At 38.4% G+C, this 25,257-nt stretch overlaps 1 protein-coding gene across 2 annotated transcripts; it reads left to right on the forward strand.

Moving 5' to 3' along the window:
- The first annotated feature begins 6,698 nt into the window (after positions 1-6,698).
- AP3M2 (adaptor-related protein complex 3, mu 2 subunit) lies at positions 6,699-25,211 on the forward strand. 2 transcript variants are annotated; one of them, XM_004682275.2, is made up of 9 exons: positions 6,699-6,750; positions 8,234-8,575; positions 11,738-11,909; positions 14,786-14,923; positions 18,428-18,513; positions 18,793-18,926; positions 20,463-20,670; positions 21,544-21,688; positions 22,848-25,211. In XM_004682275.2, exons 2-9 carry the CDS (start codon positions 8,303-8,305, stop codon positions 22,946-22,948), a joined length of 1,257 nt encoding a protein of 418 aa, XP_004682332.1. In that variant the 5' UTR covers positions 6,699-6,750; positions 8,234-8,302; the 3' UTR covers positions 22,949-25,211. The 2 variants fall into 2 exon arrangements, with proteins under 2 accessions (XP_004682332.1, XP_012580419.1); XM_012724965.1 differs by lacking the exon at positions 6,699-6,750 and adding an exon at positions 6,824-6,949.
- Positions 25,212-25,257: the final 46 nt, after the last annotated feature.

Genomic DNA, 25,257 nt, shown 5'->3' on the forward strand with positions numbered 1-25,257 from the left:
CCTATCCTCCCAATTTCTGCTTGGAATAAATAGCTTGATTGCTGGAGCTATAGCAACAGTGTTGTAAGCATGAGGGTGAAAACACTGCCCTAAGTATGGTGGAAGGACAAGGCAAGAGAGAAGCCAAGTGAACCTTCTATTCCAGCCCTAACTTCATACCTTTTGACTTCTCATAATGTGAGAGAAAAATAAACTTCTATGTTTATTAAGTCAGTGTTTCCTGTTACATACATTTGAATATGATCCCCACTATCTCCCATTTAGGACAAGAACAAAGTAGGTTAAGAGATTCCTTTTTAATGAATGAATTTTAAAAACATATACAAGTGCTCATAGAGGACTTACTACACTATCACAGGGCTTATAACATCATAATAACAAGTTCACTCACCTATTCATGGAACAAAACAGTCTCCTCCTCCCGCTCTTTACCCTTGGCTGCTATATGTATACATCTCTTGTTCAGATGCTGGTCTGTGTATTATAAGACCTTAAACGTCAAGTGCTGCTTTGACATATTTGAGCCTGACAGGGCCCAAAGGCCAAAATGCATTTTGCCAGATATGACCCTCACCAACAAGGAAGTCTTCTGCTTGACCCATTTCCCCATCAGTTGGATGTCTTGGCCCTCATGCAGTTCTTCAATGGATTTCACCTCGCTGTCAAATGATATAACCACACCAATTACATAATACTGAAAGAACCAAGGGTCATCCCTGCTTGTTCAGTGTGTCCCAGAATGCAACCTCCACATGGCTCTGTATGGTGCAATGTTCTCTTCCCCTGAGCTGTTAAGTATATATCACTAATAACTGCTGTCAGTTCGTCTGTCTAGTGTCGGGTATCATGTGTTCTGTCATACTATTTAAAGTGGGGATACTTCCTTCACCAATGGGGTTAAATAGGAAGTGATCAGAACAATCTATTCCGTAAATGAATTCTGTGAGTCCTCTTAGGTTCCAAAACTGTGCAAAAACAATGGCTATAAGTGTGAGCAAGTCTGAAATGGTGTCTATCCTCAACGCATACATAATCTAGCAGGGAGACTGATTAAAAAAAAAAAGACAATAGAGAAATAAAGGCAGTAATTACAAGCTGTAGTGGGTGTTATAAAGACTAGATAGAGACTAGCCCACCTTGTCAGAGGAAGAGGAAAATGGGGGAGGGGTGCAAATTTAGATAAAGTAGTGACTGAAGACTCTCTGAGAAGGTGACATAGGGAAGACACAAATGAACAAAAGAAGTTTGTTATGTGAGGAGTGGGGGAAGAAACTTTTAAATTGAGGAGAAAACATATTCTTCTGGTGGGGTAAGGAATGGGAGTAACAAGAGATTCAACTAGAGAGATGGAGGGTGTATCTCAGGCTGTTTGGGTTGCTATAACAAAAATACCAGACTGGTGGCTTAAAAAAAATATATTTCTCACATTTCTGGAGATTGGAAAGTCTAAGATCAGGCCAGGGAAGATTCTGGTGGTATCTGGTGAAGGTCCATTTCCTAGTTGATAGATAGCTGTCTTCATGCATACAAGAACTGGGGTACAGGCCAGAGGTGTGGGGAGGGCTGAGAGGATTCACTAGAGACAGAATGGGGAGCACAACAGGCATATTGATTGGAATACATTGAGGGGTGCAGTGGGTGGAACACAAGAGGTCTTCTATGCCATGTGGATTAGCTCCCTGGGCCAGTGATAGAACTGATATTGCAGTAGCTGTGGACAGCTTCATAATACTGTGCTTTAACCTGTTGTGCCACCAGGGAGAGCCCAAACGTTAGTGTAACAGATGAATGAATGGGTATACACGCACACACACACACACACATATACACATTGTGGTTCTCAAAGAGTTAACAGTCCAGCAAAGGTGATCAGACTGCATACATGAACTCATGGGAGAGTGTCAAAGCACTGTAGGTTGCATGAAAGAGCTGTGAAATAATATTTGATCACAGAGGAGGGAGGAATTACTTTAAGTTTGGGTGAGACTTTGTGGTGGAGAAACTATATGGCTAAGCTGTGAGGGCTGGAGAGAGTTTCCACAAATAGAATGAGTAAGAGATGAATATGGGCCAAGCACAGGGATCAATGAGCACAAAGACATGGAAGCAAGGCATTCCATTTTTTTAGTGTGCAGTCACTAGTGAGGTTGAAGCAAGGATGGCATGCATAGGTGGGGTTGGGGGTAGGGGAGATATAAAAGTCAGTGAGGTATGTTGGGGTTTCACAGCAGAGCTCTGAAAAAATGTCTCTCTCAGTGAACTAAGCTCAGACCCCAAAAATGAATTAAATAATGAATCCTGGTAGCTAGGATTGGCTTTTCATGGTAACTCTAGAAAATATTTTCCTAGATATTTTTATACACACAATAGACTTAACATTTGTTAATGATTTTCCATGACCTCTTTTTCATGGAAATGTACTGAATTCTATGTAGTTTGATTCAACTAAAAATGTTTAGTGTCATCTTTGTACATGACCTTGGGCATTGATTGCTATGGCCGAATTCATGCTGTCTCCCCTCCCTGCAATGTGCCTCTTTTCCAGCGATTCCCATCTCAACAATAGATACTTCTAGCCACACAATTACCCAAATCATAAATTTAGGAATAACCCCTAATTCTTCATTTCCTTCACCACTCACTTTCAACTAATCCCTGATCCTTATCATTCTAACACCCCTGGAATTTGTATATTTCTCCTTAACCCCCATCCTGTCTGCAGTCACTACCATCTTTCATCAACCTTCTAGATGATCCTGTGTCCAAGCTAACCTTCCCCAATCCACCCACCACAGATCTTTCTGAAATGTACCACTTCCAATTTCCCACTGGCTCCCAGGCTTATGAAACAGGAGACATGCTCACTGAGCAGTTGCTGAAACCCTCCCATGTGTCTGCATTCCAGCTCTGCTACTTACCTTCCAACTTGACCTTTGGCATCTCACTTATGCAGTCTTTTTATCTATTAAAAAGGAGCTCAAACAAATATTTACTCATTTTAGAATAACTGGGGAGATTTAAATTAATCTGGATCTTCTCTATGAACTTTTAAATTTGAAGTGCCCCTGGATTCTGGTTTCCTTTGCTCTTCAAACTCACTCACTCCTTAGTCATCTCAATGAGTCTTGTGGCTTTAAATATCCAGATACCAATAACTCTCACATTTATATCTCCAGCTTAGATCTCTCTGAACCCTAAATATGTAATCAGCTGTCTTTCTTTCAACCTTTCTACTGGATGGTTAAAAGAGCTAATAGGGCATTAAACTTCACATGTCCTGAACTGAACTTATTTTCCCTGTTTAAACCTGTTTCACTCATAGTCCTTTAATCTCAATTGCTGGACCTTGAGAGCTTCTTTGGAGCACATTCATACACCCTTGACCAAAGAACCATCTGTCTCTATTGGGGAATACCATCCTCTTTGAATACTTTAGGAAGGGGGCACAGGCAGTGGTGAGGGAGAGTGGACATTGACCTAGCCAAACAGATCTGTCAAGTCAACTTTGGAGACCAACAGGGTGACAGATGTCACAACCAGATCGCCCTCACATCCTTAGTCTCAATTGACAACTTAGTTGTCCTTTATTTTCTTCTTGTTCACGCTCCCCATCCACTTGGGGATACAGAAACTGACTTCTATACACACACACACACACACACACACACACAGTTGAAGCCTTGTCACAGCCTCCTAAGTGATCTACTCTGACCCACCTACCCCACTGATAAGTCATATGGTATCACATTTCCTCAAACCCACCCACTTCACAACCAGTACAAGTCAAAATTCTTTAAACAGATTTCAAGAGCCTGTGCAACCAAGTTCCTACCTTCAACCCTGTTAGTTCATCTCCTGATTTACCCATGACTAGTTCTCTACTGTGGTAGAACCTATGTCTTTCCCATTACACCAATATCCTCCCTATGCTGGGACTCCCCACGTATGCTCTGATGTTGAAACCTTTGCACTGCCTATTCCCTTCCCTGGGAAGCTCTGCCCACAGATATTTGTAAATTAATTTCCTCTCTTTCTTTAAACCTCTGCCCAATGTCTCCCCTTAATGAGATTTGCTTTTACTACCATCAATTACTAACTTAAAAATTATAACTTGTGGGCCCTCCCTGGTGGTGCAGTGGGCTAAAGCACAGCACTAAGAAGCTAAAGCGACTTCAGCATGAGTTCAATCCCTGCCCCGAAGGTGACCAAATGGCGCGGCAGACCTCTCCTGACCAGCCTGCTGCTCCCCTCAGCAGTGTACTTTGTCAGTCGGCGTGTTCTGCTCCCCACTCTGTCTCTGGTGAAGCCTCTCACTGCCCCTGCACCTCTGGCCTGTACCCCAGTTCTGTATGCATAAATAACTAAATCTTTTTAAAAAAATTATAACTTGTGGGTATTCCTGGTGGCTCAAGGGATTAAGTCTCAGTACTATGAAGTTATCTGCAGCTGGTGCAGCATGAGTTCGATCCCTGGCCAGGGAGCTACCCAACATAGTGCACCAGACCTCTTTTATCTCCTTGCTGCTCCCCTCTGCAGTGTATTTCAGTAAATCTGCCTGTGCTGTTCCCATGCTGTCTCAGGTGAATACTCTTACCTCTGACCCCAGTTCTTGTATGCATAAATAAATAAATCTTAAAAAAAAGAATAAATAAAAATTATAACTTGCTTTCCAGTCTCATGATATTTCTGAACTCCATTCTGTCTTTTCCCACTTCGTTTGCCACATACTGTATATTTGTTATGTTTATTGATTCTTACCTGTCTTCCCCTCCTAAACCTCCCCCATTAGAATATTACATTACTCCATTACATACATTATGTTTAGGTGTTATGTATCCAAGCAGCAGAACAGTGCTTTGCAACTACAAACAAGTACTACAAAATTAATCACTATCTTGTTTCTACTTACTCTCTTAATCTCATTTCAGGGAAAATGAATGAACTCCCATTCTTGTTCAGTTATACTTAATTCTCTGGTCTCTATAGTTTTTCACATGTACCCTTCTCCCTGCCTTTCCACCACAATGAACTCCATATTCATCTTTCAGTTTCGATTTAGAAGTTCTCTGACCTGGATCAGCCCCCTCCACCAATACCCTTGCCCCACCCTCTACCACATGTGTTCTTTGCTCATAACAGTTTTGTAATTACTTGATTACTTGCTTTTCATTTATCTTCCCAGTTTGACTCTAAGACAACAGACTATGCCTGTGATAGTAGTCATCGCAGTATCCTCTAGGCATGCAGTCCAAGATTTGATACATGGGGAGTATCTCATAAATTTAATTCAATGAATGAATGAGAAATGCCACACTAGTGATGGCATTTTTGCACGTTAGATAACCATTGCTTGGTAAACATGTACAATTGTTTCCTGAGCTGTTTCTCAGTAACAACAATGTATTGCACCTTGTTAATTCAATCCTCACAACTCTACAAAGTAGGTACTATTAGTGTTCTTATTTGAGAAAGTGGGGAACTTTAAATTCAGAGAAGTTAAGGGACTTTCTCAGGGTCAGACACCTGATAAGCATTAGCAAGATTCAAACCCAGGCCCAAAGTCCCTAAGATTGTCTAGTGTCACATCATTCAGACATTTCGATTTTGGGCTTTTCCATTTACTTAGCTCTAAAGTAGTCTATTATCTCTCCTTACCACATATGAAAAGAACAATCGACACCACTTTGAATAAACACTTACAACAAATAAACAAAAATAAACATTTATCATGGTCCTGTTTGTGGAGAAGCTACCACTCATTCTCTGTTTTACCAGAAAACTAGAACCCAGGTAGAGCGACACTCTGAGCTCTAGGTGGACATCAGTTACCAGCATCTCCTGGCATATTTTATTGAATACAAACAATGTGCTCGGCATGAAGGCAAACCCTTTCCACATCTCATCTCACTTAATAATTAATTTTTAGTTAAAATGAAGCTGAGCCTTGTCTTCTGACCTCTTGTCACGCCTTCTGGATCAACTTGACTTGAATCAAGTCTATCTGAAATAGGGGATCAAAGTCATGAGCGCTCCAGGGTAGTTTGAAGAGACCTGCCCAATGCCCTCGATATCAGATCTGAGAACTGAGATTCGGATCTTTAGGCCATCCATTGAGTGTGGTCTGGCTGCGACTGGATGAGGCCTCGGGAATCCAGGTCCAGGGCTCCGGAGTCAGACGCTAAACAGCTAATCTTCTTTACTTTATCAAATGAAAAGGCAGCATGGCTTTTTAAAAACGTACTTAATCGAACAGAGAGTAGTTATTACCACTTATGATGTATTACTCATGATACGCTATTAGATAAATCGTGCCCTAGATATCACATCTTTTAGCATCCCCCACGAGATGCACTCATTCCGCGGTGATGCAGGTGGCAGTGACAGCAGCCTACTTTTGTGACTGGGGGACCAGGTTCCAGGCGGTCCGCAGACTATTTACGACAGCCAATCAAGCTTGGAGTGTCAGAACTGTACCAATAGCAGATTACCGACGTCTCAACAAAAGTCGATTGGGGGCTGGAGCCCTGGAACTGGGTGAGCCGCGGACACCGATCAATCACAGGGGAGGAGCCGAGCACCGACGCCCAATCGTCGACCCTCACACTTCGGAATAGGGCGGTGCCGGCGGTAGGCTCGCGGGCTGGCCAATCAGCGGACGGGAGGCGGACAGTAGGCCGATCCAGGGGGCGGCTGGAGGGGCGGGGCCTATCGATGCCGCGGAACGGTGGGACATGAGAAGAGCGAGGCTGGGTGAGGAGGGCTGGCGACCCGCGTCGGGGGTGGGGGCAGCGCGCGCCGGCAGCCGACAGCGATGGGAGCAGGGACGCCCGAAGGTCGGGGCCGGGGCGCGAGCGGGAAAAGGGCAGAATCACAGGATATCACCGAAAGGACCCTGCGAGCTGCGGGATGTGGTGGGGAGAGATGAGGATCTGAGTACCAGGCTGGGGAGGTAATGCGCGCCGGTGGGGTAGCGGAAGGTGGAGGGATTCTGTTACCATGGCAACGCATGTGTGCAAACTGACGAGGCCCTGGCACCGCGACCCATTTCAGACCCCCTCCTCCCTGCCCCTTAAATCCTCCTCGGGTCTACCTCCGCCCGGAAAAGGCCTCCATCATCCCTGGCTCGCAGGCAGCTAGGCTGAGACCAGCTCAAAAATAACCCACTTAAGGCAGCCGCGTCTCCTTCACACCCTAACTGCTTTCTGTTTTCCTTCCCTTCTGCCATCTCGTCCGCCACCCAAGGGATTAATCTTGCTCTGGGGCTGTTGGTATTATAGGCCTTGCTGATTTCACCAGTTGGCCCGGTTCTCTGGGTTCCAGTGCAGTCACCCCATTCTGGGGACTGGCTCCATAAAGATTCTGCTGTCTGGGGAACCTGGGATATCCCTCAGAGGGATTTTTTGCAAGGCATCCAACACTGAGCCTCATGTATAATAACTATTCAGAGCGGTGGTCTCAGCCTGACAGAGTGACTAAAGACCACAGTGACAGTTTTTCGGTTCGTGGACCGGTGTTGCCCAACAGAAATACGTTACTTAGAAAATACGTAATTTCACATTTTATGGTTAACCACATTGAGAAAAACGAGAGACTAAATTAATTATCCTTAACCCAATATATTAAAAAATAAACAGTTTTTAAATATAGCCATTAGCAGTTGAATGTTATTAAATTGATCCATATTAACTTGTTGAAAAGATAGCTTAAAATGCTTTTAATAAAAAACTTCAAAATTTGGTATCTTACACTCAGCAGTTCTCTTTTGGGGTTATCCACCTTTCCGGTGCTCAGTAACTCCATTTGGCTAATGGCTACTATTTAAGACTGCACAACCACACATAAATTTGTTATATACTGCCTGAATTGTGGCCACATACATGAAATTTAGTAATCCTTGAAGCCTTCTGTATGCAAGGGTGGCACTGTGCAATGAGACAACAAAAAATGTGAGGCATATTTTTTATTTTTCCCAAGGATTTTCCAATCCAGTTGAGAAAATAGGCATCAAAACACTAAGTTGAATTTTAAATGGATATAATTCAGGATATAAGTCAGTAGTAAGGATAACTGAGAGATTGATTGACAAACATGATGATAACTGCATAGGAATTTTAGGAATTTGAAGGAATACTTCAGACTCACGTGTGCCTAATCTTGAAAGATGGCCAAGACCTGGGCTGCTGGAAGAGGTTTTTGGTTGAAATGGAATAACCATTGATATTTTTGATTTTAGGGCTGAAAATTTGCAGAACTTGGCTTTGAGACTGAAAAAGATTTTTCTGTTTCGCTAGCAGTCTCCACCATGATTCACAGCCTTTTCTTGATCAACTCCTCTGGAGATATTTTCCTGGAGAAACATTGGAAAAGTGTGGTCAGCCGTTCTGTCTGTGATTACTTTTTTGAGGCACAAGAGAGAGCTACTGAGGCAGAAAATGTGCCTCCAGTTATCCCTACCCCTCACCACTATCTCTTAAGTGTTTACCGCCACAAGATCTTTTTTGTAGCTGTGATCCAGACAGAAGTCCCTCCTCTATTTGTCATTGAGTTCCTTCACCGAGTAGTGGACACATTTCAGGTGAGTGAATATAAGGAAGTTTAAGTGTGTTGATTATAAAGTGTTTTATAGTTGTGTGTGTTCATTACATTCAGCCTCAATTCAGAAAAATTTTTAAAAGATAAAAACTCTTAACAGTGCTCATTCCCCCCATCCTATAAAATTCTTATTCCTGTTTATTGAATTGGCTACGTCTACAATGATAAATTGATTATTTTGTATGAAAGAAAGCTACTCTACTTGGTATGGTGATATGTAGTCATTTTAATTCTGGAGATTGGTATTATCCTACTTCTTGTTCACAAATCAGAGGGGTTTATTTTCTTTTTTTAGTGTATTGATATTCACTATTTTGAGTTACATCAGAGTGGTGAATTTGTAAATATCTAGATCTGTCAATATATATACAGAATATACATATATTTATATATATTTATATACATATATAAATAATAAGTGAAAAGATCTAAGTAGTAATTTTTTGTGACCCCATATTTCACCTTGAGTTTGGAGTGTTTATCTACAGCATATAAGGAGTAGGGATCAGTTCTCATTGCAAATTTAAAATTGGAAAATCTTCTGTACTGTAAGAATTTCAGTGACACATTTTACAAGAGACTGTTTCTCTTCAATTTGAGTTTCTTTCCGGAATAGATTTGAAGATCAGGGGGAGTGCTGTGTAAGGGAGGTTAAGTAGTGGGTGTTAGCACCTTTGCTAGCATAGGATTTGAGACTTCCCAGATTTCTCAATTCAGATAGTAGAATCCTCTCCCCCAAGGAACTGCTCAACTTCTAAGTGTTGTGGGTTTTTGCATAACTCAGATGATAAGTGAGAAACAAGGGCCCTTTGGTGTAGCTCCGGTGTCATGTGAAGTCTTCAGTTACTCACATGAATAGAGAAATGGTGGAACTACAGAAGAATGAGGACCTAGACATGATAAAAAATTTTAAAAATCAGAGAGTCCTTTCATTTGTACTTATCTACATCACATGTCTAGAACAACTTTTATACCAAGAGAATTAATATATGGTTTAAAGTTTCTCCTGCAAATACTTTCTGGTAGTACTATTCTGGGATTTCAGTTCTCATGTGGTAGACTGGTTTCATCACACAATAAAACCTCCAAATTACAAACCTCAGTATGTGGAGGAACTAAAGCAGAAGAACCCTATAGTTACACACTTAAACTGCTCTAGTTGGGCCTTGTTATGAGTTCCACATGTAGCATTTTACCCCATTCTAAGATTAACATTCCCATTGGTGAAACTCAACATCTGTTTCATGTCACCATAGTGATATTATGTAACATATTACAGATAGGAAGTGAAAAAAGTTGCTTAATCTCGTTGAAATGACAGGAATTTGGGAAGGCAGTGAAGATGTTGGTTTCTAAGTCTGGGGCCTCAGAGCTTGCCATTTTTAAAGCATTTGTTTAAAATAACTGAACACATCCTGATTGCATTGTTTTGTATGATATGTGTTCTCTTCACTGCATAATTTCTTCTTGTACAAATGTGTCAGAAGAGTTTCAACTATAGGATTGTGGCACTTTTGAGATACCATGTTGTTATTCTTACAAGTCTCCGATACCTCAGTTCATATTACAATTGATTTATAAAATTTAGTGATGTGGTGTCTTTTATTTTCACTTTTCCAAAATAAAATTATGTTTGGAAAGAAAGTGTGTAATTTTTTCCTCTTAAATTCTCATTTTTAAATAAATTCTTGACTCCCAAGTGCTCTTGGATATTGGAGTGTTAATTTTAAAATTAACATTATCTGACATAATTTAGATTACAACCAGAGTCTGATTTAATTTTGGAATCTACAATTTGGGTGACATAATTTTGATGTTATATTTTGAGAATATTTGAAAAACCCAGTCTATTAAAAGAAATGGGAAGATGGTGAAGTGATCTAGAAGCCATACCACAGCATGATGGCTCAAATAGGGAATTTGGCTCAAACAGGGAATTGGGCTCTGAGAAAAAATTGAATTGAAAGCTTATAATTACCTCCAAATAACTGTGGGGCTGTAAGATCCATCTTAGGAGTAAATTTTAGTTAAGCAAAGAAAGAACTTTTTAATAATCAAAACTATCCATAAATAGAATGGGCTTTCTCAAAATGGGTAAATTTCCCTTTGGCATCTGAATTCAAAGAGCATTGTGTGACCACCTCGGAATCCAGTGAAAGGTATGACTAACTTTGCTAGAAAGGTGCACACCAAATGACTATGCACATTTCTTTCTATGTCATTTCATTATGCATAAATTACATTTTCATAGTTTTTTATAGTTTACAAAGCACATTCATATATATATTATCATTTCATTAACCATGCTTTGTTCTTATAACATCCCTTTTATAACTGTCCAACAACAATTATACTATCAAAGAGTCAAAACCCAAATTAGTTAGCATGACTTATCTAGTAAGTGATTGTTACTATTATAACTTGTCTTCTGATTTGGAGTCCAGTGATTTTTTTTACACTCAGATAATGTAATGTATAATTTTAGTTTTTGTTAGTAAAAGAACAGTGAGTTTCTAGAATGCTAAGATAGGGACTTTCTGGTGTGCTGATTTCATTCCCCTCATTCACTGTATGAATGTCAAAGAATAGCACAAAAGTAAAGTTTAAAAAGATCTTTATGTTCAATCTATTCCATATCAATTATTATCATTCTATAATGATTCTTTTAAATCTTGTTCACCAACACATATAGTAGTCTAGATTCTATTTGTTTTTTTTAAATTTGATGAAATTGACAGTTTTGTTAGTTTCAGACTACAGTATAATGGTTTGACGTTTGTCTACATTCCAAAGTGATCACCATACTTTAATTTTTTTTCTTATAACAACTATAGTTACTGTGCTGTTCATTATATTCCCATGACTCATTTTTAGATTCAGTTTTTTTTTATTCTAGTTGAGTGAATTGATCCAAAAGATTAAGTGCTTTAACCTAGTTTATAAGAAGCTAGCAGTGACACTGTAAACCAGTTTGACTTCTTTCTACCACACCAGGCTGGCTTAGAGAACTATGTTCACTATAAAATTTCCTAGAAAGTCTGAGTAAACACAAATGAATGGGACTAGATCCTGATTCTCTAGGAAAACATTCTTTCACTTTTTTTCAGCCTTTTTTAGTGATCAATGTATATTATATTTTCATCAGGATTATTTTGGTGTCTGTTCAGAGCCAGTTATCAAAGACAATGTGGTTGTCGTTTATGAGGTATTGGAAGAGATGCTTGACAATGGATTTCCATTGGCCACGGAGTCAAACATCCTCAAAGAACTGATAAAACCCCCCACTATTCTTCGAACAGTGGTCAATACCATAACAGGTATGGAGAAGGGAGGGAACCAAAGAAAGCTGCTGCCATCTTGGTGTGGCTTTGTCTGGAGCTATGCTTTGAGTGTTTGTTTTTAGAGATCATAAGTGTTCAGCTGGTTTAATTTGTCTTTGAGTATGATTTGCAATAATTCTTTTGTAATGTAGAAAATACCTTGATTTCAATGACAGAATGATCTCGTTCTCATTTAAAAATATATTTTTTTCTCCTTACAGTAGAAGCACATGATTAGTGTAGAAACACTGGATCTGCAAAGAAGCACAAAGAACATGAAAATAACTCTTTAACTCCACCACACTTCTAATATGCTGATATGTGAAATAACACTTGTATAATTTATTAAACTTACCTTTAATCAACACTTTGCAAAAATGTTATGCTATTATGATAAATATTCCCCTACATCACTTTTTGTGACTTTATATTTTTCTGCCATTTGGAATAGACTCAGTGTTACTTGCTCAGTTTTTACTTATGATTTTTCTGATTTTTTGTCCTTTTAAGTAAAAGGGAATTAGCATCCTTATACTTCAATCTTTGTGTAATCAAGGATGATTTTTTTCTCTATATGGAAATGGCAGTACTGTATAAAAGTTTACACACATTTTAAGGACCTTAACTCACTATGTCACTATGTCTACTCCAACTGATGCTTTTAGTTGCAATTTCCTTGCAACCTAGACTACTATGCCATCATCATTTTTTCTTAAATTTGGCAATTTGATAGTTTAATTGTATCTTATTATTTAACAATTTTGTTCCTAAGGAAGTTGAAATCTGTTCAGTTGCTTATTGACTATTTTTCTTATATTGTAAAATACCTTTTTGGGTCCTTTGCCCATTTTTAAGTGTTTTTTTTTTTCATACTGAGGAGAATTCCTGTCACTTAAGGTTATAAAGTTATGTATATATTGGAAATACACAACTAATTTCAAGGAGCTCTTTATGAATTTTGAGCTCAAAAATTCATATGTTACAGTTATTTTCTCACAGTCTAACATTTGTCACTATATTAACATTGCTCATGATGTTAGTTTACTCACATAAAATTTTTTTGATTTAGGCAAATTATTCTGTCTCATTAAAGTTTTACATTTTGGATCTTGCTTAATAACAAGATCCAATCTGAAAAATATATCTTTTGACAAACTGAAAAATACATCTGTAGAAGTATAAAAATACAACAATGGCCAAGATAATTTTGAAAAAGAATTTACAAAGGGTTTGGAAGGATTTGCCCTGTCAAATATCAAGTCATAATAAGACATTACATTTGTATAGAACATGAGACAAAACTCACAAAATATAGTATAAGATCTCGAGCAGTTTTAAAAATAAGCAGTTTTTAAAAAGAGCGAGAGAGAAAATGTATCTTATCAGATTCAAGATAGGAAGTTTAGGTAATTTTAAAAATATAATTTAAGCACAATAATAGACAAATAGATAATTGGGATAAAGAGAGTTCAGATATAGACCCCTTATAAAGGAATTTAGTATAAATAGATGTGCTCATATATCAAATTAGTGGATCAGGAACCAGTTGGTAAATATATTTTGTTGAGACAGTCAGCTTTTATATGTGTGTATGTGCATATGTATGTATGTGTATATGTGCACATACATACATATATGTATATATAACTAAGTTGCACTACTTAATCTATACTCAAATTCTAGATAGTCAAAGAGTTAAACATTTAAATTGTTAGAAGAAAACATAGGAGACTATCTCCTTGATCAGAGTAGGGGTGGTCTTTCTTTACAGTGTATTTCTTCCTGGTGGCTTTATGACTTTGTTTTTAGGTTGAATTTTTAAAATCATCTTGGAGATTATCTTGGTATATAAGATATAAGGCTTTCTGTTTCTCTAAAATTATATTAGTTTTCCTAGCACCATTTATTGAATTCTCAGTTTTAAAATGATATTTTCTCTTGTACTAAGTCATTGTGGATTCTTGATCTGTTTTAGGCTTTCCTATGATAGTACTTTGTTATAGTCCAGTGAGATGTTTTAATAATAGTACTCTTTTTAAAATAACAAATTTGCTGTTTTTATCCTGGGCTCATTTAAACCTTAAAAACTTTATTAGTGCTGAATCATTTGTGAATACTATGAAGTCATTTTTCTGAATTTCACTTATGTCTAGAAAAAGATATCTGAGAACCACTGTTGAAAAGCTGACATGGTTTGTAAACATGCCCAGTTTATCTTTGTTTAATGCTATTTTCTTTAGATTAAAAAGATCCAAGTTACATAAAAGGAAATAACTTTCAAATTTCAGTGTAATTATTAAATTGCAAAATATATTTTTCAATGTCTATCTGGGAAAAAATCAAGTCAAGGAACTGATTTTTAGATTTACAGCAAAATCTAGTTTGTATTGTTTTCCTAAGTTTCAGTTTTGGTGGAAGAGAGATTATGTTGGCACATAATACATTTTAATACCTAGTGTGAATGTGCCTCAGAACCTATCTCAAAGTAGAATGTTATTATCTATGAAAATTTTATAAGAATACATAGATTACCACATTTACTGAACACCAGTATATTATTTAAATGCAAGCAATTGTGGAATTTGAGAAACCAAGTTCAGGTTTCTTTTAAAACTAAAATATGATATCTGTTTCTCAGGTAACTTTTGAAAGCTTTATCCTGCTGACAGGGCAGACCAGATGGCAGCTAGTTATAAAAATTGACTGAGTTATACATAGAGAAATTAGGAAAACTCCCATTTTTAAAAATTCTTCAATTGAGTGCATGAATAGTGAGAGCATAGAAATTTCCAGGAAAGTGTTTTATAGTGATTAGATAATTGACTATATCCAATTAGAATTAAATTACATTACACTAACATTTATTACTTTAGGAAGCACCAATGTGGGTGACCAGCTACCCACTGGGCAGCTGTCAGTGGTGCCTTGGCGACGAACTGGAGTGAAATACACCAACAATGAGGCCTATTTTGATGTGATAGAAGAGATTGATGCCATCATTGATAAATCAGGTAGGTCCTTTTAATGAAAACAGAAGTATGAAAAAAAAATAGAACTATGAAAGCCCTTTTCATATAACATAATGCATGTTCGTTTCAGAATTAATTCCCCAGTTAACATTTATTTTAATTTCTTGCCTGTTTTGTGTAAGGCAATGTGCTAGTCCTGGGAATGGACTTAAATGTTGTTATGCAGATGGCATATCATATATGTCATCTAAAGAGTTAACAAAAACTGTTAGATTAGTAAACAAATTCAGTAAATTTTTGGGTTATAAAATCAACAGTAGTGTTTCTACACACTAACAATGAACACTGCAAAAAGGAAATTAAGAAAATAGTCTTACTTTCAATGGCAACAGTGAATAAAGTTAATCAGTGAGGTGAAAGATTTGTACACAGATTATTACAGCAGTTTGATGAAAATTAAAGAAGGCATAAATAAATGGAAATACCATCTATGTTCATAGATTGGAAGAATTAATACTGTTAAAATGCCCATAATATTAAAATCAATCTACAGATTTAATACCATCCCCATTAGAACCCCAGTTACCTTCTTTATCAAAATTCTGAAGTTCATATGGAACCACAAAAGACCCTAAATAACCAAATCAGCCTTCAGCAAGTACAGAAGCACTGGAACCTTCACAATTCCTGGTTTTGAAATATATTACAAAATGGCAGCAATCAAAAACAGTATGGCATTTTCATTAAAAACAGACATATCAACCAGTGAAACAAAATAGAGAACCCAGAAATAGATTCACTCACTTAGAGTCAACTAATTTTTTAACAAGAACACACTATATGCTAAGGATAGACTTTTCACTAAAAGGTGTTGGCAAAACTGGATACCCACATGCAGAATAAGGTTGCACCCTTACTTCACACTACAGAAACCAACTCAAAATGAATTAAAAACTAAAACATAAAACCTATAACTGTATATTACTAGAAGAAAATAAAGGGGAACTGCTTCTTCACACTGATCTGTGCAGTGACTGGTTAGATAGAACCCTAAAAGCAAAGACAACAAAAGCAAAAATAGACAAATGAGTGTACATCAAATTAAAAAGCTTCATAACAAAGGGAACAGTCAACAGAGTCAAGTAACAAACAACAAACAGGAGAAAATATTTGCAAGCCATGTAACTGATAGGGAGTTAGTATCCAAAAATATATAAAGAACTCATTTAAATCAACAGAGATAGATTGGGAAAAAAGGCTTGCTTTAAAAAATTGACAAATGGGGCCCTTCCTGGTGGTGCTACAGGTTAGGACGCAGCACTGCAAGCTGGCAGCAGCATGCAAATTCTATCCCCGGCCCTGGTGGTGACCCACATGGTACAGCAGACCGCTCCTGACTCGCCTGCCGCTCTCCCCAGCAGTGTACTTTATCAATCTGTCTGTTCTGCTCACCACTCTGTCTCTGGTGAATCCTCTGGCTTATACCCCAGTTTTGTATACATAAATAAATAAATCATTAAAAAAAATAGACAAATGACAGGTATTTTTCAAAAGAAGATAGACATATAAGTGACCAACTATATATGAAAAGATGCTTAATATCAGTAATCATCAGGGAAATGCAAATCAAAACTACCATACCTGTTAGAATGACTCAAAAAGAAAAAAATAAAAGCTGATGAGAGTGTGAAGAAAGGAAACCTTTGTGCACTGTTAATGAGAATGCAAATTAGTGCAGCCACTATGGAAAACAGCATGGAGTTTCCTCAAAAATCAAAAGTGGAACTACCCTATGATCCAGCAATTCTGTTTCTGGGTAGATGTATCCAAAGGAAATGAAGTAAATATCTTGAAGAGAGATCTGCACTTGCATTTTATTGTAGCATAATTCAAGTAACCAAGATTTGGAAGCAATGGAATACTGTAGAGAAAAAGAATGACCTATTAATATACCTGACAACATTAATAAATTTCACAGTATTGAGGCAAAAAGTCAGATGCATAAATATAGTGTGATTGCTTTTGTGTGGAGTTTGAAAACAGGGCAACTTAATCTAGGTAATAGAAGTCAGAAGTTAGGCATGGGTATTCATCTAAGATGGGTATAAGGACATGCAGGGATGCTGAAAGTCTGCATCTTGGGATGGGGGAGGAAGGGTTGCCTAATTACATACAGTGGATTTTAAAGTTCATTGAGGTGTACATTTAAGACTTTTGTACTTTAGGTTTCACTTAAATGAGAAAGTGAAAGGCAAAAAAAAAAAAACAAAATTAAATGGCCAGATCATGAAGAGCATTATATGCCATTTTCAGGGGGATAGTTTAGAACAATTGAAGAGTTTTAGGCTAGGCAGTAACTTGATCAGATTTGTAGTGTAGAACTATCAGCCTCGATATAGTGTGAAGAATGGCTTGAAGTGGGGAAAGTAACTGCAGACGGGGAAAGCAGCAGGCTGTTGCTGAAGTCCAGGCACAACATAGAGATATCTGTAATGCCAATAAGTGTGAGGAGGGGGGAGGAGATTTAAGAGATAGAAGTCTTGGGAAAGAGGAATTGATCATTGATTAGATCGATGCTGGCCCTGAAGAAATAGTCAAGGATGATCTATGTTTCTAGCCTGGGCAGCAAGATCGATTGTAGCATGGAGCTATGGAAAGTAGGAGCAGATCAGGTACTGAGAATGAATGCACTTTTTGACGTACAGAGTTTGAACATCCACGGGTGTCAGCCTACGGACTGACAACACAAAGTGGAGTTGTTCAGCTGGCAGGAGTGAAGCTAAACTATAAAAAATATTAGGAAATGATTGTCCACAAGTGAAAAGTAAGGCCCTGGAAAGTATTAAAGTATTTCAAGGAGAATATTGAGCGAAAGAAAAGTTCAGAACTGTGGAAAAATGGACATCTAAAGGCTGTGTGTAAAGAAGCAGAAACCTGCAGAAGGCACCAAGGAAGAGGAGCTAGAAAAATAGAAAACTAAGAGAAATGTATATTTTGAAAAGGAAAAAGTGATCAATAGTGACCACTGCTGCAGAAAGATTGTAGTATAAAGACCAAAAGTGTCCATTCAATTTAACTGCAAAGCTTATTGGTGACCTTAGGGAGAGTGTCTGATATGAAATTTTCTGAACCATTGGTTAAGATCATGACATTCTGTTTGCTTCTGGTATTAGATTGAAAATTCCTTTAGGCTAGTTACTATCTCATTAATCTTTTATTCATCCCTATTAATTTATCACAGTGTGTAATACTTGATATAAGTTGATAGATGGTTAGAAGGATGGACAAATACTGGGCTGTTGGAAAAGTTACGATGTATTTTTCTGTTTTCCATGCAAACATGCATGTTGACTTTTCTGACAAACCACTAGGTTGGACAGATGATTCTGTCCAAGAAGGACAGCGGAAAAGAAGAAAGAATGAAGGAGGGGCAAGGAAAGAAGAAAGAAAAAGAAAAAGAGATGGTTAAAAGAAAAGGAGGGAGAGAGACATTAATTTAAGTGTTCAGTTGTCTCTTCCCTGCTTTTTGTCTTATCTCTGTCTCAGGTTCTACAATTACTGCTGAGATCCAGGGGGTGATCGATGCCTGTGTCAAGCTGACTGGAATGCCAGACCTCACACTCTCCTTTATGGTAAAATTCCGGACCAGAGATGTAGATCTTAGGATGTGAAATTGAATGCTTCTGGAAAGACAGGGTGATGAGAATGGAATGGAACATGAGTAGATAACTAAGCCCCAGAGCTTATATCAGGCTTGAATTTTTTATAAGTAACTGTAGAATTTGTGGGGGTGGGGTGGGGGGGAGCATATATATATGTGCTTTAATAAAAACAGCACCTAAATTACTCTACTGAAAGAAATGTGGGTGTTTAATTCCTGCTTCCTGTTTTTCCTTGTCTGGTAACTGTAGAACCCAAGGTTGTTGGATGATGTCAGCTTCCATCCCTGTGTTCGTTTTAAGCGCTGGGAATCTGAGCGAATCCTCTCCTTCATCCCTCCTGATGGAAACTTCCGCCTGCTCTCTTACCATGTCAGTGCACAGAAGTAAGCAGCCTTTACCATTAAGAATGGAATCTGTAAATATGTGTGTGCGTGGAAATGGTATCTGTAGTGATTGAGAACTCAAGCTCTGGAGTTACTTGGGTTCAAATTCTAGCTTCTATACTTACTGATTGAGTAAGACCCTAGATGAGTCGCTTAACCTTTCTTTGTTTGCTTATCTGCAAATTGAAAAAAAAAATGATGAAAATTAAATAATAGAACTAAGTAGTGTTTGACACAGACACAAAGTGCTTAAAAAGTTTACTGACAGTTTTGTTAATGTGTTCTGAATAAGAACTTTTTTCTTAAATTGGAATCTAAGTATACTTTTATTCATTCAATCCATTTACCCACTCCCCATCATTAAATTAGGCTATGAAAAACCATAAAATGCAGCGGTTTTTGGTCTTGAATATTTTCTTTAAGATAGAGTCTCAGTTTTTTTGGACACCCTGAGTAGGGGTGAGTGGTAGAAAGGATACAGAAGAATCACACAGTGGCAAGGAAAGTACCTTAGTGCTTGCGAGCAAAGACTCTGAAATCAAACTCTATTAGACTTCAAGGCCATCAGTATTTATGATGCAAGTTATTTAATTTCAGGTAAGAATAAGGACATCAGGGGCTCTCTCTGGTGGCGCAACGACTTAAAGCACTGTGCTATGGTGCTCTCTGAAGCCACTGCAGCATGAGTTCAATACCCAGCCAGGGAGCTGACCCACATGGTGTGGCAGGCCTCTCCTGATCTGCCCGCTGCTCCCCTTAGTGGTGTACTTCGGTAGATCTGCCTGTTCTGTTCCCCACTCTGTCTCCAGTGAATCCTCTCAACCCCACATCTCTGGCCTGTACCCCAGTTCTGTAACCATAAATAAATACATCTTTAAAAAAAAAAGAATAAAGACATCAGTATTCATCAATAAAACCAGGAAGGTAGCAGGCCCTACTTCATAGTTACTGGGAAGAGTAAATGAAATAACAGAGACGAAGCACTTGATAGAGTGACTGGCACAAAGGAAGTGTTCAGCAGATGGTAAGAATCATTATTTATTCTATGACTTCTCTGTTCCCTCTGCTGTCAAATCATGACAACATGTTTACTTCATAGGACCTGGTCTGATCACAAGAGGTAAAAACACTCTTAAGAAGTATTCAAAGATCATGAGTTATGAATATTACTCTCCAAGTATAGTTAATTATTGGTCACCTAATTTTTGACCATAATACCTGCCTCATAGCAGTATTAGTGTCCTCTTTCACTGTGTCCTTGTTACTCAGAAAGTCAATAGGAGAGTCATTAGAAGAACTGTTTACTGACTAGTCAGCATCTTAACTTTATCAAAAGAAAAAAATAAAGTTTACCTGGTTTTTTTCCCTGTACTTGATTTTTAAAATTAGTAAAAAAGTAGGTCTGGGAGGAAAAGGTAAGGTTTTGCTAAGGCAAAAAAAAAAAAAAAAAGTAAAGTAAAAACATAGTATAAAGGGAGAACATTGCCATTTTCCTTTACATTAATTAAGTAGACTTGTGGTGTCTCTCCTTCCCAGCCTGGTAGCAATTCCAGTGTATGTTAAACATGGCATCAGTTTCCGGGACAGCAGTTCACTTGGACGCTTTGAAATAACGGTGGGACCTAAGCAAACTATGGGGAAGACCATAGAGGGAGTGATTGTCACCAGCCAGATGCCCAAAGGGGTCCTGAATATGAGCCTCACTCCATCTCAGGGGACGCACACATTTGACCCAGTTACCAAGGTAGGAGGACAAGAAGGGCTTTATTATTACTACTGCATTTATTTATTTATTTTCTTTCATCATTGATCATTTTGTCCAGTATTAATTTTCTTCTCAGGTGTAGTCCCTGTAGTTCTCCCACCACCATAGCACCCATGATCTATCAGCACAGTCCTTTACTCTCTTCCCTTCCCTGTTTTGACTTTTCTCCTTCCCCCTCCCCTTCTGGATGCTTCAGATCTATGGACAAGTTCTGTCTTTTTTCTGACTCTTTGTTCCGTATCTCTGTATTCCACATATAAGTGAAACCATCCAATATTTATCAATTTTCCTTCTGACTTATTTTGCTTAGTATAACCCAGAAGGATGTTTTGAATTGCCACTGTTAAGAAATGACTCTGCAGAAGTTATAAATATAAACTTTATGATTTGGTAGAAAGGGGGATTCAGTAAAGGAAAAAATTATTTTCTCATTGAGATAGTTGATGGAAACAAATTGTTCTCTACTGAGAAATACCTTAGAGGCAGCTTGTAACATTGGCTTCCCTGGTGGCACAGGGGTTAAAGACAGTGCTATCACGCTATGGTCAGCCACTGCAGCGTGAGTTCAGTCCCCAGCCAGCCAGGAAGCTGACCCACTTGGCACCTCAAACCTCTTCTGTGTTGGCCCCACTGTTCCCCTCAGCAGTGTATTTCAGTCTGGTTCAGTGCCTATTCTGCTCCCCACTCTTGTCTCTGGTGAATCTTCTCACCTCCTCCCACACTTCTGACCTATACCCCAGTTCTTGTATGCATAAATAAATAAATCTAAAGAAAACATTGTGAACAGATTCCCTGAGTTTAGAACCTGGCCACCTCAAAATAAGTTATTTTTTCCCCCTTTTTCCTTTGAAGATGCTGTCTTGGGATGTAGGAAAAATAAATCCCCAGAAGCTACCAAGTTTGAAGGGAACTATGAGTCTTCAGGCTGGCGCTTCCAAACCAGATGAGAACCCTACAATTAACCTGCAGTTTAAGATCCAGCAGCTGGCCATTTCTGGTAAGTGACCCACAGCGTAGGTGGCTTTGAAGAGAACAGAAAAGGCACAGACATCAGAGAGCCATGTGGTGGCTCCCTTTGTTTGTACCACACCAGTTTGGTCTCATCGCCTGATATGTAATCTTCAGTAAAATCTTTCCTGGCACATTCTGAAGGAAGTTTATAATCCTTGCTTTGAAATCGCCTTAAGTGACCTGAGTAAAAGCGTCTAAGACACACATGAGAAAGAATGTTGATAGAACATGCTCACAGGCAGCCGTTGAGTCATCCTTGGGCTATTAATTTGTGGTTCCCAAGGTTTTCAGTGTGGGAATACTTACACATCCTCAACTAGTAACTGAAAAGAATCATTTCTCCTCCTTGATCACGGTTTCAGAAGACTTTCCTGTTTGCTTTTATTATCATTTGGAACTATTGATCTCTCAGATGAGTCCACTATAGTCTGCCCATCTCCTAGGATGTCAGGAATAATAATGATCATTATTCACCGGGATTTACTATGTGCCAAGCACTGTTTCAGCTCTTTCGTCTATTTTCATATTTAATCTTTATGGCGACCCTATAAGATAGATGTCTTTAGCTTTATATGAAGCTCTTATGTTGAACTACAGTTATTACTTTGTCTATCTTAAGTGATTTATACTTTCATTTAAAGTATAAATTATTTCATCTTAAAACAATAATGGTGAAAGCTATATATAGCATAAAATATTGTTTGCTTAGTACAGCAGGGATACTTAGGGAATATTCATTTATCTTTTTTCATTTGCTAATTAGTTTTCATTATTCATTCACTTATTTTATTATTCCTTCACTATTTTGCTATTATTATTAGTTCATGTGTTCTGTCCAGTAACTTGAAAAAAAGAGCCAGTGATCTTATTTTTCCTTTTCTGCATTTCAGTCTGCATTTTTTCCTGCCCATTTCACTTCAGCAATAGATCTTATAACAGTGTAGCTTGTTGGCACTGTTTTCTACCAATGTACAAGGAGAAAAGATTTCCCCAGCTGCATATAAATGAGATAAATAAGTGAAAATAGTTTGCTGGTACATTGTTACAATAATACTCTGTACCTCTCTGAATTGAAATAAATTTGAGTAGTTATACTGCTTGCTTCTTTGGAGTAATGAACGTGTCTTATTGTCCCTTCCTTCCAGGACTCAAAGTGAATCGTCTGGATATGTATGGAGAAAAGTACAAGCCCTTTAAGGGAATAAAATACATGACCAAAGCTGGGAAGTTTCAGGTTCGAACCTGAAAGAAGAGTTTATAAAAGGAGCAGTCACAAACACTTTTTCATTTCTTACTTGTCTAAAAGTAAAAAAAAAAAAGCAGCCTGTCTCCTAGGTCAGTCCCCTCCTGGACCCACCCGCTCCCTGTTTTCCTTAGCCTTCAGTGCCATGGAACTAATCAAGGGAGAAAGGGTCGCCAGGGAGAACTGGACAGAACTGAAACACAATCAGCACCAACTCAGTTCGCAGAAGAGATGTGCAATGGAGGGTGGAGAGACTTGATACCATATTTAACTCGTTCTAATGTGGTTACCATAGAAAGGGACTAGCATTTGTTACTCGCTTGGCTTTCATTATCTAAAGCCAATGAAAGACTTTTTTGTTTTTGTTTTCTAAGGTAGAAAGAAAGATTAGAAAGAAAGGAAGCTTGGAAGAAAAATGTTAGTTAAGGAAAGGCCGGGTAAGAGTCTGGTTCATGAGGGAGAAGAAGGAGGAAGCGCAGTATAAAGTGGTAAAGTGAAAGTGGTCAGGCTCCATGAGGAGGAGGAAGAGGAGGAGGCCGGGGAGGACAGAGTTGAGTTAGTTTCTGATCCCTCTACTTTCATATGTGTGTGTGTGTGATATAAATTTATAGAAATGGACTGGAGACATCTTAATTTCAAGTCCACTGTTTTAACTATTGACATGAAAAACATAGTAGAATCAGACTTTCCCTTAAGAACTGATGCAATCTGAGCAGTTTTCAGATACTGAATTGCTGCTCATCTTTAGCGCTTCGCTGTCATTCTCAGTGAAACGGTGACCTGCTCTCCTCCTGCTGGTGCTTGCCTGAAATGCTGCTTTCCCTAAAACCAAAACAACCCCGTTCACTGTACAGAGTTTACCAGCCTTGTCCTAAAAAACATTTCAGAAAAGCCAATCCCATACCCCCAAGGGCAGCCATGTTTTATGTCACAGTGTTGAAGCATAGAAGGCCACCTCTTTTGCCATGAAGGTATACCCCAACCTAAACCATCAAGATTCCTTATTTGTGTTTGGCAGTGCTAGACAGCTGGGGAGTCTACGCCTTCCTGTCTCAAACGTCCCCATCAGTTACCATTGAAGGTCCCGTTGATCCTTGAAGGCACTGAGCACAGTAATGTTATTTCCTCAGAGTCTTGTTTTGTGTTAAGAGTACATTTATTAATAATAGGTACTTACCAATCTATGTAGAACTAACGTAGGAAGATGGGCTTTGTTGCTCGTACATAACCCAGTTTAAAAAAGATGGCAACTGAAGGAGAACCTCAGTCTTCCCCAGTGGGTAATTTTTATCTTAGTTCAGTGTGTCCATTACTGATTTAAATCTAAATATGACAGTTTTTTTTTTAATTACAACTTAAAGAGTGATAGTGTGCTCTGCTTCATGCATGGAGAAGAATGAAGACCTATACTCTCCAAATCCTACAATTGTTCTCCTAAGTCCTCTTTTGAAAGACTTAAGCAATTTTGTGCTAGTTTTATCTCCCTATTTCCCAGACTTGTTATTGCTGCAGAGTGATATTGCTTTGTGGTACGCTCTGGAATAAATTGTGCTGTAAACAACCAGATGTGTTTTACAATCCATCACTCCAGGTACTGTCCTGGATTACGACATCCCATATATACGCCTGCCATACTAGAGGAAGCCATCTCTGTGGTTCTGAAATACTTGGTATTGTTTCACCTAAAGGCTCTGTAGGATTTTCAGACTTCCCAGGTCACAGGAAGCAACCTTAGATCCTGAATTGGTTTTAGATGTACCGGTCCTCCTGTTTTATTTCCTCCAAGCTGCTCATCCTGATTTCAAGAGAAAAACTTAATGGAGAAATAGAGTATCTAGAGTATGTGACTTGCAGGCCTCAACATGTGAAGTAACTGTCCTCTCACCTGTGTAGGTGCAGACTACTGGGTTACAGGATTTCTTTGCTGTCACTCAGAGGTGTGTCAGCATAAGTAAAATCAAGGTCTCTGTCAAGCTGTTTGGTTCCATATGTGCTTGATGTGTGCAGAAATATCTTCTGTTTCAGTCTTAATAAAGTTGCATTCTATCAGTCTCCTATGCCCTAGTATTTTGTTACTAGGAGTAAAGATAATGCTGTATCACGCATGCCTCGGCAAAGCAGTAAGAAATAAATCCAGTCATGAAATTCTTACTACTATTGTACTTTTTAATCAGTGGCCATATGTATATTTGGATTTTCTAGCCACCTCTGAAAGGATAGGGCATGGTGGTGTTAATGTTATTCTTGAAGCTGTACAAGCAAGTCGCTACCAATTCTTTTTTCCTGCTGAGTAAGAGATAAAACTGCTAATG

The sequence above is a fragment of the Condylura cristata genome, unplaced genomic scaffold (genome assembly GCF_000260355.1).
Source record: "Condylura cristata isolate star-nosed mole 26May11 unplaced genomic scaffold, ConCri1.0 scaffold00014, whole genome shotgun sequence".
Lineage (NCBI taxonomy): Eukaryota > Metazoa > Chordata > Mammalia > Eulipotyphla > Talpidae > Condylura > Condylura cristata.

Excerpts from the sequence above, each read along its gene's own strand:
- AP3M2 (XM_004682275.2), top strand. The coding sequence starts at position 8,303 with ATGATTCACAGCCTTTTCTTGATCAACTCCTCTGGAGATATTTTCCTG. Across the intron at positions 14,924-18,427 it reads TGCCATCATTGATAAATCAG|GTTCTACAATTACTGCTGAG; the intron begins GTAGGTCCTTTT and ends TCTCTGTCTCAG. Across the intron at positions 18,514-18,792 it reads ACCTCACACTCTCCTTTATG|AACCCAAGGTTGTTGGATGA; the intron begins GTAAAATTCCGG and ends TGGTAACTGTAG.